Source organism: Haematobia irritans, chromosome 1, assembly GCF_050003625.1.
Source record: "Haematobia irritans isolate KBUSLIRL chromosome 1, ASM5000362v1, whole genome shotgun sequence".
NCBI lineage: Eukaryota > Metazoa > Arthropoda > Insecta > Diptera > Muscidae > Haematobia > Haematobia irritans.
The window spans coordinates 107,713,161-107,733,629 of NC_134397.1; the positions used below are offsets into that span (position 1 = coordinate 107,713,161).

General features: G+C 29.7%; 2 protein-coding genes across 5 annotated transcripts in view; one reads left to right on the forward strand and one right to left on the reverse strand.

Annotated features, from left to right (window-relative positions):
• Positions 1-5,921, forward strand: part of tex (THO complex 3 homolog tex) — a 28,993-nt gene extending 23,072 nt beyond the window's left edge. For all 4 annotated transcript variants that reach the window (XM_075291373.1, XM_075291372.1, XM_075291371.1 and 1 more), the window contains 2 exons: positions 5,014-5,298; positions 5,352-5,921. In XM_075291373.1, coding sequence (XP_075147488.1) covers positions 5,014-5,298; positions 5,352-5,846 — 780 coding nt within the window. In that variant the 3' untranslated portion in view covers positions 5,847-5,921. The remainder of the gene's footprint in view (positions 1-5,013; positions 5,299-5,351) is intronic.
• A 2,343-nt stretch (positions 5,922-8,264) lies between these two features.
• Positions 8,265-8,663, reverse strand: LOC142230629 (uncharacterized). The gene has a single exon (XM_075301274.1). It carries the CDS (start codon positions 8,661-8,663, stop codon positions 8,265-8,267), a length of 399 nt encoding a protein of 132 aa, XP_075157389.1.
• Between the last annotated feature and the right edge of the window lie 11,806 nt (positions 8,664-20,469).

The following is a 20,469-nucleotide window of genomic DNA, read 5'->3' on the forward strand; positions in this document are numbered from 1 at the left end:
TTAACTAAAAGTACCTATTACATATGGGTACTTCTAGTCTTAACCACTGAGCACGTGACACGAAATTGTCGTGACTCCCGAAAATTTTCGTGATTCGTGCGTGAGTCGGGAGTCACGCTCATGACAACAGCGTGAGTGTGCGTGAGCGTGATTAACAAACCAAAATGTTGCGCGTGAGCGTGAATCACGAAAATAATATCTTCGTGAGTGTGCGTGAGTAAAGAATTACACTCACGAAAATATTCCTGATCACCAACATAAAACGCTTAAGAGTTAGGTTAGGTTAGGCTAGGTTAAAGTGGCAGCCCGATTAAATTTCAGGCTCACTTAGACTATTCAGTCCATTGTGATACCACATTTAACTAAAAGTACCTATTATTTATTTTTGCTGAACCAACCAGATTGCTCCAAAAACATTAACAAACTGCTTAAGTTAACGTTTTCCAGGTCCGCCAGTAATCTAAAGCTATATGCTCCTAAAATTCACTTACGCCTTAGACACAAAGCAGGACATTCACACAAGAGGTGTTTAATTGATTCCTTTTCCTCCACATCATGACAGCTTATACAATAGTCATTATACTTCGCACCTATAGCTTTTGCAAATTCGCCTATCAGGCAGCGACCCGTTATAGCAGATATCAGGAGTGCTATCTGACGCCTTGAGAACACTAGCATATCTAGTGTGCGGTTTAAGTTTAAATGGGGCCATATTTGCTTGGTGTCGTTACAACCCTTGCAATTCTCCCATCGAATATTGGCCATCATAACAGCCTTCTCACGCAGTAAGAGCTTGCAGTTGGCCAGAGGCATACCAACAGATTCTAGTTCCCCTGGAATATGTAAGGTAGTTCCTAGCCTTGCTAACACATCTGCTTCGCAGTTCCCCGGTATGTTCCTATGGCCAGGCACCCATATTAGGTGAATATTGTACTGATGGCTGAGCAATCTTGTTGAGAGATTTGCGGCAGTCTATGCCGTTTTCGAGTTAAAGAAGACAGAGTCCAAGGATTTTATTGCAGGTTGACTGTCTGAGTATATATTAATGCCAATATTTGTTGGAACATTACTTCTCAGCCAATTCACCACCTCTCTTATTGCCAATATTTCAGCCTGAAAAACACTACAGTGATTAGGTAATCTTTTCGCTATTCGAATTTCCAGATCTTTAGAATATACTCCGAACCCCACTTGTCCATTCAATTTGGAGCCATCAGTATAGAAATCTGTATATCTTTTATTCCCCGGGGTCTGTGTACACCACGCCTCACTGTTGGGAATTAGAGTTTCAAACTTTTTGTCGAAAAGTGGTTTGGCAGTGTGTAGTCCACTACGTTAGGCACATCTGGCATTACTTTGAGGACCGAACTATGACCGTACATTTTTTCCGACCACAGCGATAGCTCGCGCAACTGCACAGCCGTTGTTGCAGCTGACTGTTTGGCCAAAATGTCTAAAGGCAATAGATGTAGCATGACATTAAGGGAGTCTGTTCCTGTCTTACTAAATGCGCCTGAGATACATAAGCTCGCCATACGCTGAACTTTATCTAAACAAGTCGGTTTCTGAAGTGCCGGCCACCAGACTACAACACCATATAGCATTATAGGTCTAACTACTGCCGTGTATAGCCAATGAACAATTTTTGGTTTTAGTCCCCACTTTTTCCCTATTGCCTTTTTGCACGAGTACAAAGCTACAGTAGCTTTTCTCGCCCTCTCTTCAATATTAAGCCTAAAACTCAGCTTCCTGTCCAAAATAACGCCCAGGTATTTTGCACACTCACTAAAGGGAATTTCAATAACCCCTAAGGAAATGAGCCTAACCGTGGCAGTTTTGCGATCTTTGCAGTACATGACTAGTTCTGTCTTTGCTGGAGAAGTTCACCAATGTGGTATCACAATGGACTGAATAGTCTAAGTGAGCCTGATACATCGGGCTGCCACCTAATCTAACCTAACCTTTGCTGGATTTACCCCAAGACCATTATCTTTCGCCCATTTCTCAGTCATCCGGAGATCGAACAGCCATTCTGAAACTGATGTAGCGATGATCTGAGAAGCTATGTTCCCTCAAAACTTGCCACTCAGATATCTTATCATTCAGTTCCGGAGAGGTCAACGTGACGTCCAAAACCTCTTGTCTGTTCCTGGTGACGAAGGTTGGTGCATCTCCCTTATTGCAAACTACCAGGTTAGTACGCAAAATAAACTATTAGCGACTTGCATTAGTATGACTACTTCCCCAAATACTATGATGTGCATTTGCATCGCATCCCATAATGAGTTTTGTCTTTGTTTTTAGTGACTCCTCAACTAGGTTAGGTTAGGTTATCATGATATCTCTGGCTACGACAGTGTCTGCATTGCTCAATGAAGGAAGCAGAAACAAGTTTAGTTCGTTTTTAGCAATTATACATGCTCGATTTATATCGTTACCGGAATTATGCAAAAGTTTGAAACCCGGAGTGCTTAATTCACAGATCTTGTTTTTATATATGTATGGTTCTTGAATAAGAACTATATCTATGTCTCCTTTCATCAGGAGAACTTTTAAGGCAGCACAAGCGGCCTTACAATGGTGAAGATTTATCTGGAGGAACCGTAGAACCATCTAAATTTTCAACCACCGTCACATCAGCCGCTTCAATTGAGTCATCAAGGGCTTCCTCTTCACAGATCTCGGTGACTCTCGCAACAATCCGCGGTTCAGCTTTGGTGAGGTTTGAGCCTGTAGAAACTTCCCGCATATGATTTTCGCCATAGTGTGCCGGTTTTATGTCTCCTTCGGCTTCGCTAGGAGATTTTTTCACTGCTGACTCTACCGGAGACTTGCTCGTTTCGGAATCCTTTGGCTGATCGCTTTTGTATACCTTCATATGGATATCATGAAAGCCATAACTTACACATCCTTGGGTCTGGGGTAGATGTGGCAGCGACTCTATGTTTAATATAAACACCGCATGACGTCTTGGTCCATTCACCTCATCCAAACGACCAACCTTCCAATCGGTGGTTGGAAGATCTGGGTTACATTCTTTTAGTCTCGCTAGTATTGACTCAGGATCAGGAGGGTTTGCCGGTATCCATGCATGTGCTCTAGGTTTAGCCGTTATGTCTTTTTTATCGACTAACTCCAAAGCGGCTCCTTCCCAAACTTCACCAATTAGCATCAATGCAGCGTTAAAGCAATCCATAGACCTCTGGTCCGCAAAAGCTATTAACTTATATCGTCCTTGATACCATCCAGCACCTTGCCGTCGAGGACTTGGCCCGGGAAACTTTTTTCGCACCTCTGAGTAGACACCAGACATCGCGTTCTCAATTTCCCCCCATTTTTGCCTTGGAATCATACCGTTCAATGCTCCTTTATTAATAATAGCCATCACAAGGCTGTCTTTTGCAACTGAGGCAAACGATCTTTGATCCCGTTTAGAGGATGGCATCTCATCCGGTGATCGTTCCCTTTTTCCAGCTTCAAGAATTCCTTGAGCCCATTTTAAGGAATCGCTTTGCTTAGCCGACAACGTGCTTGGGTCGACCGATCTTAATTTCTTTAGGATAAACAAAGCATTTCTTCGTTCCTTGAATCTCTTTCGAGAGGGATTGCCTCCTTTTGATGTCGTCACCTTAGAAAAGGTTCGACTTGCCAAAGTGTCACCGCCAGTCGACCCGTCTACAGATCGACTAATTGGGCCTGACTCTTGGTCGCTGCCCAAATTTATAACTTCAGTCGTTACCCGTTGGCCCTGAAGTTAGCAACCCAGTGGATGACTTTGAATTTCGCTGCATGGGGTTTATTATTTCCACCAAATTCGTAATAAGTACTTATTACGATGAAATACTCCGCTATTGGAAAGCACATCCGTTCAGTTCGACGGTTGAATGAACTTAAGAGTTAAATTCAATTACGATTTTACTAATGCTCATGTTTTCAGACACTTCGGTAAGGTAAATCAATCATAAAATTATTCGTTTGCCTAACATCGCAAAGACCAACAAGAGTCAGTGCAAAATACGACGCGAAGCTAAGCAGACGTGCTCTTTCACATTACACAGTTTTTATACTAAAAACCATTTCATTTTAATTACCCCTAGTTTTCTATTATTCATTAAATACTATTTCTAAATTGACATTATTGAGCCAGTGATTTATAATATTAAAAATACTACATTCCTAATAGTTTACTGACAGTTTATCTAAGGAATTTGTTTACGTTAACTTTTATGAATATCAGGAAAAAACTTTGCAACAACGTGTATTTGCTGCAAAAATGCCCGGCATAATGGCGGGAATCATTATTAATGTTTCAATTGAGCTTTGAAATAGGTGGAAACCCTTATTCTGGCAGCAAAGCTTAGATAAAAACGCCGTTTCATCCACATTTCAATAGAAACATGTCGAAAATAAAAAATCTAAAAATAGTTAAAACAGCCATGAAAAAAGCCAGAAAAAAAGCTAAATGCATTTTTTTCCCGCTAAACGACTTAAAAAAAGCCAAATCTAGCGGGAAAATAGCTAAATTTGCAGAGCTGGTTATTAATAACATTTCGAAGAAATAAACGCAAAAAAGTACCAAAACGGCAGGTCTTTCCTTCAAAATATATTGTCAACACTATAATTTTTCAACTCGAAAGAATGATTGAGGGGAACTTTCGCGCCATCAAACATAGGCCTTATGTCTAAACAGAATTCTAAAATTTTTAGGTCCCTCATTTTGGTCTGGAAGTACGGCTATGAAGAACAGCATAATCTAATCAATGCTAAAAAACTCACATTCGTAGGACAAGAAATCTTTGGTTTTATGACAATATATTTTTTAGTGTATTTTTTTACAGTCTGTTGGGCGGTATCCCGTCAAAAATTGCATTCGTTTGTCCCCGTTTTCTAATAATGTTCCCGTACCTTCGGTCAGAACTTATTATTCTAATTAAAACGCTTCTTACATACATCATATTTTCTATTTAAAACAGACTCGTCACGATATCTTTACTATACAAATTTATTTTTCAGAGTAAAGAAAATACTTACCGAGGTCATAGCGGTTCTGTCGATCAATTATGTTGGCATGCTTCAAATCCTGATTTACTTAGTACGGCTAGTGGCGATAAAACGGTGAGAATTTGGGATATTAGAGCAGGAAAATGTTCATCAGTAACCAACACAAAGGGTGAAAACATTAATATAACATGGTCCCCTGATGGAAAAACCATAGCTGTGGGTAATAAAGAAGATCTTGTGACATTCATTGACACAAGAACCAACAAAATACGTGCAGAGGAACAGTTCAACTTTGAGGTATTTATATTACATTTAATAAATAGAACTGCTTAATCTTTTGAACATCTTAGGTAAATGAAATTGCATGGAATAACAGTAGCGACCTTTTTTTCCTCACCAATGGTATGGGTTGCGTTCACATACTAAGCTATCCTACCTTAGAATTGCAGCATATATTGAAAGCCCATCCTGCCACTTGCATATGCATTGAGTTTGATCCGACTGGCAAATATTTTGCAACAGGTTCCGCAGATGCTTTGGTATCTCTGTGGGATGCGAACGAATTGGCATGTTTGCGTGTGTTATCGCGCTTAGATTGGCCAGTGCGAACTATATCATTTAGTTACGATGGAAAGCTCATAGCTTCCGCATCTGAAGATTTGCTTATTGACATTGCGCATACGGAAACTGGGGAGAAGATAGCGGGCGTGTCTGTGGATGCTGCCACATTTACCGTTGCATGGCACCCAAAACAATATTTGCTAGCGTATGCTTGTGATGATAAGGACAGCAACGATCGGCGTCGCGAGGCTGGCAATTTAAAAGTTTTTGGATTTCAAGAATAGAATTAAAATGTACCGCAGCTAATAAATAAATTAAAATGTAGAAATTCACCCCGTGAGGTGAATTTTCAATTTGAATTGTTGGATTCTTTATTGTAATTGGATATTCTTCAAATTGAAATTGTGGATTTTTATGATAATTAAAATTCTAATTAAATATCAAAAGTACCGGGTTATATTCCCGACCGGGATGGTGCTTGCAAAAAATAATTTACGTACGTGGTGATACATTAAACCGCCACGCAGCGAAATTGAAAGTCTACCACTGCACACAATTTTTTTTTTATTTCAATCACGAAAATCGCGGATTCAATCATTTTTTTTATTGAAATGCCTTCAATCACTAAAATGATAGTATCAATCACCCATTTTGATTGAAAACCAACACGATTTTCAATTGTCACGGACTCAATTGTGTGATTAAAGCAATTAAAGAAGTGATTGGTATTTGGCATAAAATTCAATCAATATATTAAAATATTAATTAATTTCGTAATTCAATTAATTAATGATTCAATTAAATAATTAATTGTGTTGCGGCACGGTTGGCTGAGTCGAGTTTAAATAAAACACAAAATGTTTAAGAGCACTCCATGTGCTGTATATTAACAATTTATTAAAGTTCATTAAAATTAAATCTTCGCGATATATATAGCGGGAGCGAGAGCGCTTTAAAATAATTTTGTATTTGACCGTGCCTATTAATCGACTGTCCAAACTCATTTGTCCTCTTCCTAGGTGATAGCTATTGATTGGCATACGTGACAAATGAATATGGGCCGTTAGAATTCTATGCGGAGTTGAATATCATAAATAAATATGAAAGCAAAAGGAATTACAATAAATAGGCAGACATGTATGTGTGTATGTACATATGAAGAAGTAAATAGAAAATATTTGTTACATTATTATATGTACATAGTAACTTTTGCAAATTCTAATGGGATGTATCCCTATTGAAATAATTAAAAAATAAAATGAAAAATATTTTTATAAATCCAATTAACAATTTTATCTCGTGGATATAACATTCCCCTCCTTGTAAATGAGTACAATGGATGAGTTTACTTCGCTGTAATGCCGACATCTAATTTTGCTAATTTTGTTGCTGGTCGTTGGTAAACACTGTTTGTTGTTTGGAATGTTGCTTGGCGCACTTGCCTGTCTTTGGCAATAACCGTTTCCACAATTCTTCCTTTTGGCCAGCAATGGCGAGGTAAGTTATCGTCTATAATAATGACGATATCTCCGACTTTGAGTGGTGCCGTTTTTTCAAACCATTTTCCCCTTCGTGTGAGTATAGGTGTGTACTCTTCAAGCCAACGCTTCCAAAATTTATCTGAAAAAAAAAAATTATCTGTTCTGCTCGTTCGAAATATTTTGTTTTGTGGCCATCGGATGATCCAAGTAGCAAATGATTTGGGGTCAATGGTTCATCGTCGTTCGATTCTAGTGACACGAATGTGAGAGGTCTTGAGTGTACCATAAACTCACAAATGCATTTTTAAGTGTTTAGTCGGTGAAAGTCATCTGTGGGCATATTTGGTAACGTGATTTTTTAACAACTGAACGCACTAATCTCTCCCAGGCTCCACCCATATGTGGCGCTGCATGCGGATTGAAACCCCATTTTATGCCATCGACTGACTTTGACATCATGTTGTAGTTAATTTCAGTTGCGAGAACTTTCGAGGCAGATTTAAAATTGGTCCCGTTGTCGGTATAGGTTTCTTTTTGTGTCCCTCTGCGAGCCATGAAATTGCGTATGCACATAACACAGGAACTGTTGTCTAATCTATGTACAATTTCGAGATGTAGAGCTCGAACTGTAAAGCACGTGAATAGTACATCCCATCCCTTTTCTCTTCTTCTTCCAACTGTTACATATAATGGGCCGAAGTAGTCAATATCCACGTAGGTGAATGGCCTCCCAAAACTTGCTAACCTCGAAGGTGGGAGCGTTGACATTTGTGGCGTAATAGGTGACGCGGATGCACCTATTACGCCTGCAATTATGGCAACATCACACTGGTGTTGACTGACGACCCGGATGTAGCAAACGGCTGCGTAAGCATCTTCACCCGCATCAAGGAATGTCTGTTGCCTCATTCAAATATTGGGAGTAACATCTTGGAATCTCAACAGCTGACATACGGTCGATTGCAGCTTTCCAATTTTGCCATTTTTTATATAAAAAGTTGTGGATTTCGTCATCCCAATTGATGTCAGATCGCCAGAAGAAGAATTTTGAATGTTGTTGTATAACATGGTATAAAGCCCAGTAGATTGAATATGGACATCAATGCTTGCAACAGTTCTCTTTTCGTGTGAATTATTTACACATGTACACAAAACCATCGTTATTGGGTTCCCAATACATACCCAAAATCTTTTCAGTATTTGTGAGGCCTTTTGGCGTTTTTAGGCAGAAGTTATCACTTCGAAGTAGTTGGTGACTGCGTCATTATTCGAAGACCAGTTTCGAATGTGAAATCCAGCAGCGGCGTGAATCGATTTTACTTGTGACGCTAATTCGATGGCTTCTTTACATGAAATTCCAAATGTTAATGAACACATTACATAAACACTAAGCTTCCCCGGAAGATCATTTTTGTCCCACCACAGGAATCTTTGAGTTTGCATGTCGTTTTCTCCAATTGTTATTTGGTGAAACATATCTGCTATATCTCCGCAAACTGCAACTTTACCCACCCGGAAACTTAGCAACACATTGACAAAGGGTTTTAATAGATCGGATCCGCTGTGCATATAGTCATTGAGACAAACACCATTACTTTTGGTAGGGGCATCCCAGACCATTCTTATATTTCCCGGCTTGTTAGGGTTTTTAATTAAAAATATTGGTAAGTACCACATTCGTTCAGCTGATTTATTTAGATCCTCAGCATTCAGTTTCTTTGCGTAGCCTTTTGCAAGTAAATTATCAATTTGACTTTGTAACACGTAGTCCTCAGCGTCTCCATGGATTTTGAATCTTCAGTTGAAATTAACACTTACTGACTTGTTCTTCTATTTTAAATTGTTCTTTGACCTGTTTATGTAATTCATTGCAGTTCTTTTCACATTCGCAGGTGTATATATTTAACCAAGTTGTCTGTTGCCCGTTACCATGAGGGCCTTCATTCAACCGTCACTTCATTCAACCTTCGAACGGAACGGACGTGTTTTTTAATAGCGGATAAAATCATCGTAATAAGTACCTACTACGAATTTCAAGTGTGGTGGGATATTAGGCCACCATGCAGAGAAATTCAAAGACATCCACTGGGTTGCTAACTTCAGGGCCCAGTGGACGGGTATCGACTGGAGTTATAAATTTGGTCAATGACCAAGAGTTAGGCCAATTAGTCGACCTGTAGACGGGTCGACAGGTGGCGACCCTTTGACAAATCGAACCTTTTCCAAGGTAACGGCATCAAAAGGAGGTAATCCCTCACGAAAGAGATTCAAGGAACGCAGAAATTCTTTGTTTATTCTAAAGAAACTAGGATCAGCCGACCCAAGCACGTTGTCGGCTAAACAAAGCGATTCCTTAAAATGGGCTCAAGGAATTCTTGAAGTGGCAGCCCGATTAAGATTCCGGCTCACTTAGACTATTTAGTCCATTGTGATACCACATTAACTAAAAGTACCTATTACATATGGGCACTTCTAGTTTTAAGCTGAACCTTCTCGATTATTTTCTTCTGTTGAACCAACCAGATTGTTCCAATAACATTAACAAACTGAAGCTATATGCCCCTAAAATTTGCTTACGCCTTACACAAAATGTAGGACACTCACACAAGAGGTGTTTTATTGATTCCTTTTCCTCCGCATCATGACAGCTCATACAATAGTCATTATAATTCGCGCCAATAGTTTTTGCAAAATCGCCTATCAGGCAGCGACCCGTTATAGGAGATATCATGAGTGATATCTGACGTCTCGAGAACACTAGCATATCTAGTGTGCGGTTTAAGTTTAAATGGGGCCATATTTATTTGTTGGTGTCGTTACAACCCTTGCAATTCTCCCATCGAACATTAGATGCAGTATGACATTAAGGGAATTTGTTCCTGTCTTGCTGAATGCACCTGAGATACACAAGCACGCCATACGCTGAACTTTGTCTAAACTTGTCGGCTGGTGAAGTGCCGGCCACCAGACTACAACTCCATATAGCATTATAGGTCTAACCACTGCCGTGTATAGCCAATGCACAATTTTTGGTTTTAGTCCCCACTTTTTCTCTATTGCCTTTTTGCACGAGTATAAAGCTACCGTTGCTTTCCTCGCCCTTTCTTCAATATTAAGCTTAAAGTTCAGCTGCCTGTCGAAAATAGCGCCAAGGTAGTCTTGTGTCGTACCGGAACGAACTAGTTTCAATGAACGGTTCACTAAAAGGCACGACTGCCACTAGTTCCATCTCTTTCGTTCTCATCGTTCCTTTTGTCATTTATTTTTATTTTCAATTTACGCTCCATCGTTCTTCGGATCGCAGTTTGATTTTTTTACTTCTTTTTGAGCTATTTACCAATTCATTCATTTTGGTGCGTATGTATTTAAACCATTGACTGATATGCTGCAATTTAATAGAATCTTTAATTCCATCTCAGGCTCTTCACAAACGACAAAAAAATCGTACTTTCTTGCAATGAATAATTTTGCACAGAGTATACTATTATTCAATTCAAACATCCACCCAGAGTTTGGCTTCCTGAATTTAGTTATTTCCTGAAATTTTCCATTCCTTTAATTTTTGTATATTACTATAAACTATTTGAAGTAATTTCACTCAATTTTCCATATTTTTGTATCTTTCAATTGACCACGAACTTCGTTACACAAAGTAAACAAACAATGTAATGTCTGTCTTTCGTAGATGACAGTGATGACAAATATACAAATCCGGAACGAAAAGGAACGATTTGAAGGAACTAGTTCCTTTGTACAAAATGAATGATGAGTCCGAATCACTACGGTGAACGATTTTGCCCAAGACTAGCCAAAGGGAATTTCAATACCCCCTAAGGAAATGGGCCTAACCGTGGGAGTTTTGCGATCCTTGCAGTACATGGGAATTTTCCCCTGACAGCTAGCGCCACATCATCTGCGTATGCCACCACTTTTATCCTTTCTTTTTCTAGGGAAACCAGAAAATTGTTTATAGCAACATTCCAAAGAAGAACTCGTCCTTGAGGAGTGCCTCTGTTCACATACCTTTGTATGTTTGCCTGTCCTAGTGTGGCTGAAATGCGTCTCTTCCTTGGAAGTTCGTCTAGCAGCCTAAGTATAACTGGATAAACATTCAGAGCTGTCAGTCCATTTAATATCGAGCTCGAATGGATGTTATTGAACGTCCCTTCGATGTCTAGAAACGCCACGATTGTGTATCCTTTGACAGATAGTGAGCTTTCAATAAAGCTGACTAGTTCATGTAATGCGGTCTCAGTAGACCTGCCCTTCGAGTATGCATGCTGTCGTTTCGAGGGCAAACTTGAATCGACGCTAGTTCTAAGATAAATATCTATCATCCTCTCCAGAGTCTTAAGTAGGAATGATTGGTCGGAAATCCTTCGCATTCGAGTGAGAGGCTTTTCCCACTTTAGCTATGAAAACGACTTATGTTTCCCTCCACTTTCCTGGAATATATGCTAATTTGATACATCTTATATATATCGCCGACAACCAGGGGTAATTCTGTCAGACACCGCTTGTAACTCCGCCGCAGTTATTCTATCAGGTCCGAGGGATTTAACGCCGATTTTATTCTAGATTCCGATACAATTTCCTCGACAGGAAACGACCGCTGAGCAACTGTGGCACCGCCAGTACATGGTTCAACCGTCTGATTTCCAGGAAAATGTGTGTCCAATAGTACCTCCAGCGTCTCCTCACTAGACGTTGTCCAATTGCCCTCCGATGTTTTAATGAAACCTGGAGCGGAGTCAGTATGATAGCACCTTCCGTAGTCTGGAAGCCTCGGACGTATTTTCAATGCTGCTGCAGTAATCTTTCCAAGAGTTATGCTGAGCCTTTCTTAGTTCCCGCTTGTATCCTCTCAGAATCTTCTTGTAAGCGTCCCAATGCACAGGAGCTCTGGTGGACTTTGCTTTGTTAAAGAGCTTCCTGCACGATTTCCTCATATTACCTAGCTCCGTAGACCACCATGGTGGTCGATTTTTTCCCCTTGGCTTCCCTCAAGGGCATGCAGCTTTCAGTGAAATGTTGAAGGCCTTAGTTATCCTCTCCACTGCGTGTTCGATATCTTGCACAGTGCTCATATTTGTCTCTGGTATTTCCGGTATCATCATATTGAACGATTCCCTATACCTATTCCAATCAGCTTTCCTAACATTTGGCGGAAATATGGTCTTGGTGATATGAACATCAAATTTGAAACTGATGTAGCGATGATCTGAGAAGTTATGTTCACTTAAAGGTAGAATTACATATCATGTGTTCAATGCGTTGAAATTTCTCTTTGAAATCGAAAGTTCGAATAGTCTGTCGCAAACAGAAAAAAATCAACCCTTCCATCAACGCAAAAAAAAATCGCTTCTGTAACATATACTCCCAAACATATTTTGCTTCAAGCATATACATTTTTGGGTATTGCCCAAACATTTATATGTTTGATCTCTACCAATATATAATATGTTTGAAAGCATATTGGTCTAAACAATATATGTTTGGGTAGTCTAAGTTCCAAACATTTTGTATTTTTGCATCCAAATTCAATAATGTTGTCTTCCAAAAAACAATATGTTATTATGTGACCATATAATATGTTTGGAAGCATTTTGCACCCAAAAATATTATATGCTTAAAAAAAAATCTCCCAAACAATACTGTGCTCAAAATTTTATTTATTGATTTATATATTTACAATCATAATGAATTATGAAAATAAACAGGTAATATAGGTGCTAACAACATAGGTTTTCGACCTGAATGCTCAAAATTTTGTTTCTGCCCAATTGTATATTCCCCGACATCTTTCTCACTTCCACGAGATTTTTTAGTTCTTAGCACCTTTTTCTGTAATACAAACATTGTAGAAGAAATTATTCAATTTTATGATTTTTTTTATTTTTATTTTACCTTTTGCCGGACGGGGATTCGAACAGCGGACCACACAGTTTGTAAGGATCAAAGAAGTAGCTGATCAATTGCCCAAGGAAAAATAAAATGTTAATTTTGTAATAACAAGCAACAACCACCAACTTAATTCAATATCGCTCCTTGTTAAATAGCGCTCCAAGCTACTAAACACATATATGTTTATAGGCTATTTCTAAATTAATATATGCTTGCATCCAAGCATATTATATTTACAAACATTTTATGTCCCAAACATAATATGTTCTAACATATTAACATATATGTCCCAAATATGTTATGCTAGTTTATGAACATTATATGCTTGCACTCAAAAATATTGTGTTTAAAAATTTGTGTTCCAAACATATAATGTTTATAGCCAAACATATGAAAAACAGTCTTTTTCATCCGTGTAATTTAACATTAAAACCTGCCAATCAGATATCATTTCATTCAGTTCTTGCGAGGCCAAGGTGACGTCCAAAACCTCTTGCCTGTTTTTAGTGACAAAGGTTGGGAAATCTCCGTTATTGCAAACTCCCAAATTAGTACGCAAAATAAACTCTAGGAGTGACTCTCTTGTTGTATTAATGTCACCACTTCCCCATATACTATGATGTGCATTTGCATCGCATCCCATAATGAGTTTTGTCTTTGTTTTCAATGACTCCTCAACTAAGGTGTTAACGGCACATGGAGGCATCTCCCTATCATGTCCCATGTAGACCGAAGATACCCAATATTTGCATTTGGCTATTTCTAAACTGACAACGACAGTGTCTGTATTGCACATTGAAAGAAGCAGAAACAAGTTTAGCTCGTTTTTAGCAATTATACAGGATCGATATTGTTGGTTTGTCGCTTTATACGAGTTGATAGGCACTCCTGCTAGATAGGGATATTTGGCAATCATATCTTCCTTATCCAACGATTGCGTCGGAAGGTCTAAATTTTCCATACAGTGGACACCATTAAGCACACATTTTGACCCATTTTCGGGGTTCAAAATGTTTATAGATGCTTGAACTGAAGATTTATCTACACGCGAAGTGTTGCCAGTCCATTTTAGGCAAAGTTGACACCATTTGCACCGAGCGAGTCGTATGTGTCCTTTTCAATTAGAGTAACAAACGAACCTTCGTCGAGGAAGGCGAATGTATCGATGTAAGCACCTTTCCTTTGAAGTCGTATAGGCAAAATTGCTGGCAATTTTACAAGAATGTGAGTTTAATAGATTTAATATGCTTCCGAAAAACGAACACCTGCTCAACAACTTAATCACGAAGCTATTCTTCATAAATTGAATGAGATTCATGATACCTTTGCAGAGACTTTCAACCTGCATTCAAAAGAATTTTCTAAACTTAGAAATGTTATAAATCGATTGGAAAGTAAATCGTCTGATACGATATAGTATGAAATGCCGATTATCTCAAACATATTTTATTCAATATCAAATATATTTTATTATTCAAGATACTGGAGGCTCAGCTCAAGGAGAACATTCAATATCATAAAGACCGCAAGGGAATACTGCCTCCCAGATCATACGCCTTCAGTAGTGGCAGGTCCACTTCAAACTGTGTAAATGATCTAATGGGTACAATTAAGACCAAGAGAGCTGAAGGAAATTATATTCTTGGTATGTGCGTGGATGTGCAAAAAGTATATTCAATAAGCAAAAGACAAACATTATGTACTTCAGCACTAGGCCACACAATCTTCAGATTAACATAGATGGAACGGACATAAACCAGGAACCCACACAGAAAAAAAGTGTCTCGTAAATTTAAGAAGATTTTTACAATAATTTAGTACAAGAATTTTCCAGAATTTTAGTTCATTTTTCGTATCTTTAACGAAAATTAACTACTCGAAAGGAAATTTTACAAATTTTAAGTAGCAATCGTTTAGTTCATAGCCTACAAAATACGATGGAAATTTCCTTAAAAAATTTCTTAACTGGTAGTTAATAATTCCTTCGTCATACTATAAAACTACTTATGAAATGTAAAATACTTTCTAAGTAATAAGTGTAATTTACTATAAAAAGTTTTTGTATGAGAAAATATTTTTTTACGAAAATTGAACTTGAAAGCGGATAGCAATTTCTTACTGGCAATTCCTATAGTTAATAATAGTTGGTACAACATTTCTCAATGAAATATTTTTAGTTCACATGTAATTAAATTTATAGACATTTTCGTCAAAAATGGGTAGATATCATTTCATGAAGTTTTTGCTAATTTTAAGTTAAACGTTTCATCGTTCTTATACTGATATGCATTTAAGAGTATTGTTTTTAGAGTAAATTGTGGACAGATGCGATGAACTAATGCATAGTACAGAGATCTTTCTCGACAAAGTGGAATATAATTAATGTAAAGATGATGTTACTTGAAAATTTTTTTTGAGAGTGAGAGCATGCAATGCCATAATGAGAAATGGTAGTGAGTGATGGGAATGTTGTGTATATCTGAGCGTGGGGTTGTTTTTATTTTTGTTGTTTCAGTGGTTTGTGTGTGTTTATTATTCGCGAATGGTTTATTTGTCTGGATGAGGTGTTATTTTCAATGAAGGCACATGCGTTTTTGTTGTTGTAGAAATGTTTTGGTTTTGCTTGGTTTTGTTTGGCATGCTTCAGTTGTATAGTTAGCGTTGGCGTGGGTTGTTGCACCTTTTTAGCAAGTATGTAACAAGGGAATATAAAGGTATGGAAAATTTTGGTTTTTGAGACATATATTGGTGTTTGTTTATTAAAACTTTTAAATGAAAGTTATTAATATTTTAGCGATGAGGTGTACAATGGCGAAGTGATGATCGGTAGCTTAGAAAAAAGTTATTAAGAATGTTCAATGTAGGAAAAAATGCTGAAATGGAAAGTATATTGAAATTGTTTTATCTAATTTAATTTTTATTATTCAATGTAAAAAATAAATATTAAATTTCAGAGTAAATCCAGATGAATTTGGAAAATTGTTTGTTACACCTCAGCGTATAGTTTAATCATAAATAGGTAAGTGTTCTTTATTCAATGTGGTTTTCTTTCAAAAATAATATTCTTTATGTATATTATTATTATTATTACTATTATTATTATTATTATTATTATTATTATTATTATTATTATTATTATTATTATTATTATTATTATTATTATTATTATTATTATTATTATTATTATTATTATTATTATTATTATTATTATTATTATTATTATTATTATTATTATTATTATTATTATTATTATTATTATTATTATTATTATTATTATTATTATTATTATTATTATTATTATTATTATTATTATTATTATTATTATTATTATTATTATTATTATTATTATTATTATTATTATTATTATTATTATTATTATTATTATTATTATTATTATTATTATTATTATTATTATTATTATTATTATTATTATTATTATTATTATTATTATTATTATTATTATTATTATTATTATTATTATTATTATTATTATTATTATTATTATTATTATTATTATTATTATTATTATTATTATTATTATTATTATTATTATTATTATTATTATTATTATTATTATTATTATTATTATTATTATTATTATTATTATTATTATTATTATTATTATTATTATTATTATTATTATTATTATTATTATTATTATTATTATTATTATTATTATTATTATTATTATTATTATTATTATTATTATTATTATTATTATTATTATTATTATTATTATTATTATTATTATTATTATTATTATTATTATTATTATTATTATTATTATTATTATTATTATTATTATTATTATTATTATTATTATTATTATTATTATTATTATTATTATTATTATTATTATTATTATTATTATTATTATTATTATTATTATTATTATTATTATTATTATTATTATTATTATTATTATTATTATTATTATTATTATTATTATTATTATTATTATTATTATTATTATTATTATTATTATTATTATTATTATTATTATTATTATTATTATTATTATTATTATTATTATTATTATTATTATTATTATTATTATTATTATTATTATTATTATTATTATTATTATTATTATTATTATTATTATTATTATTATTATTATTATTATTATTATTATTATTATTATTATTATTATTATTATTATTATTATTATTATTATTATTATTATTATTATTATTATTATTATTATTATTATTATTATTATTATTATTATTATTATTATTATTATTATTATTATTATTATTATTATTATTATTATTATTATTATTATTATTATTATTATTATTATTATTATTATTATTATTATTATTATTATTATTATTATTATTATTATTATTATTATTATTATTATTATTATTATTATTATTATTATTATTATTATTATTATTATTATTATTATTATTATTATTATTATTATTATTATTATTATTATTATTATTATTATTATTATTATTATTATTATTATTATTATTATTATTATTATTATTATTATTATTATTATTATTATTATTATTATTATTATTATTATTATTATTATTATTATTATTATTATTATTATTATTATTATTATTATTATTATTATTATTATTATTATTATTATTATTATTATTATTATTATTATTATTATTATTATTATTATTATTATTATTATTATTATTATTATTATTATTATTATTATTATTATTATTATTATTATTATTATTATTATTATTATTATTATTATTATTATTATTATTATTATTATTATTATTATTATTATTATTATTATTATTATTATTATTATTATTATTATTATTATTATTATTATTATTATTATTATTATTATTATTATTATTATTATTATTATTATTATTATTATTATTATTATTATTATTATTATTATTATTATTATTATTATTATTATTATTATTATTATTATTATTATTATTATTATTATTATTATTATTATTATTATTATTATTATTATTATTATTATTATTATTATTATTATTATTATTATTATTATTATTATTATTATTATTATTATTATTATTATTATTATTATTATTATTATTATTATTATTATTATTATTATTATTATTATTATTATTATTATTATTATTATTATTATTATTATTATTATTATTATTATTATTATTATTATTATTATTATTATTATTATTATTATTATTATTATTATTATTATTATTATTATTATTATTATTATTATTATTATTATTATTATTATTATTATTATTATTATTATTATTATTATTATTATTATTATTATTATTATTATTATTATTATTATTATTATTATTATTATTATTATTATTATTATTATTATTATTATTATTATTATTATTATTATTATTATTATTATTATTATTATTATTATTATTATTATTATTATTATTATTATTATTATTATTATTATTATTATTATTATTATTATTATTATTATTATTATTATTATTATTATTATTATTATTATTATTATTATTATTATTATTATTATTATTATTATTATTATTATTATTATTATTATTATTATTATTATTATTATTATTATTATTATTATTATTATTATTATTATTATTATTATTATTATTATTATTATTATTATTATTATTATTATTATTATTATTATTATTATTATTATTATTATTATTATTATTATTATTATTATTATTATTATTATTATTATTATTATTATTATTATTATTATTATTATTATTATTATTATTATTATTATTATTATTATTATTATTATTATTATTATTATTATTATTATTATTATTATTATTATTATTATTATTATTATTATTATTATTATTATTATTATTATTATTATTATTATTATTATTATTATTATTATTATTATTATTATTATTATTATTATTATTATTATTATTATTATTATTATTATTATTATTATTATTATTATTATTATTATTATTATTATTATTATTATTATTATTATTATTATTATTATTATTATTATTATTATTATTATTATTATTATTATTATTATTATTATTATTATTATTATTATTATTATTATTATTATTATTATTATTATTATTATTATTATTATTATTATTATTATTATTATTATTATTATTATTATTATTATTATTATTATTATTATTATTATTATTATTATTATTATTATTATTATTATTATTATTATTATTATTATTATTATTATTATTATTATTATTATTATTATTATTATTATTATTATTATTATTATTATTATTATTATTATTATTATTATTATTATTATTATTATTATTATTATTATTATTATTATTATTATTATTATTATTATTATTATTATTATTATTATTATTATTATTATTATTATTATTATTATTATTATTATTATTATTATTATTATTATTATTATTATTATTATTATTATTATTATTATTATTATTATTATTATTATTATTATTATTATTATTATTATTATTATTATTATTATTATTATTATTATTATTATTATTATTATTATTATTATTATTATTATTATTATTATTATTATTATTATTATTATTATTATTATTATTATTATTATTATTATTATTATTATTATTATTATTATTATTATTATTATTATTATTATTATTATTATTATTATTATTATTATTATTATTATTATTATTATTATTATTATTATTATTATTATTATTATTATTATTATTATTATTATTATTATTATTATTATTATTATTATTATTATTATTATTATTATTATTATTATTATTATTATTATTATTATTATTATTATTATTATTATTATTATTATTATTATTATTATTATTATTATTATTATTATTATTATTATTATTATTATTATTATTATTATTATTATTATTATTATTATTATTATTATTATTATTATTATTATTATTATTATTATTATTATTATTATTATTATTATTATTATTATTATTATTATTATTATTATTATTATTATTATTATTATTATTATTATTATTATTATTATTATTATTATTATTATTATTATTATTATTATTATTATTATTATTATTATTATTATTATTATTATTATTATTATTATTATTATTATTATTATTATTATTATTATTATTATTATTATTATTATTATTATTATTATTATTATTATTATTATTATTATTATTATTATTATTATTATTATTATTATTATTATTATTATTATTATTATTATTATTATTATTATTATTATTATTATTATTATTATTATTATTATTATTATTATTATTATTATTATTATTATTATTATTATTATTATTATTATTATTATTATTATTATTATTATTATTATTATTATTATTATTATTATTATTATTATTATTATTATTATTATTATTATTATTATTATTATTATTATTATTATTATTATTATTATTATTATTATTATTATTATTATTATTATTATTATTATTATTATTATTATTATTATTATTATTATTATTATTATTATTATTATTATTATTATTATTATTATTATTAT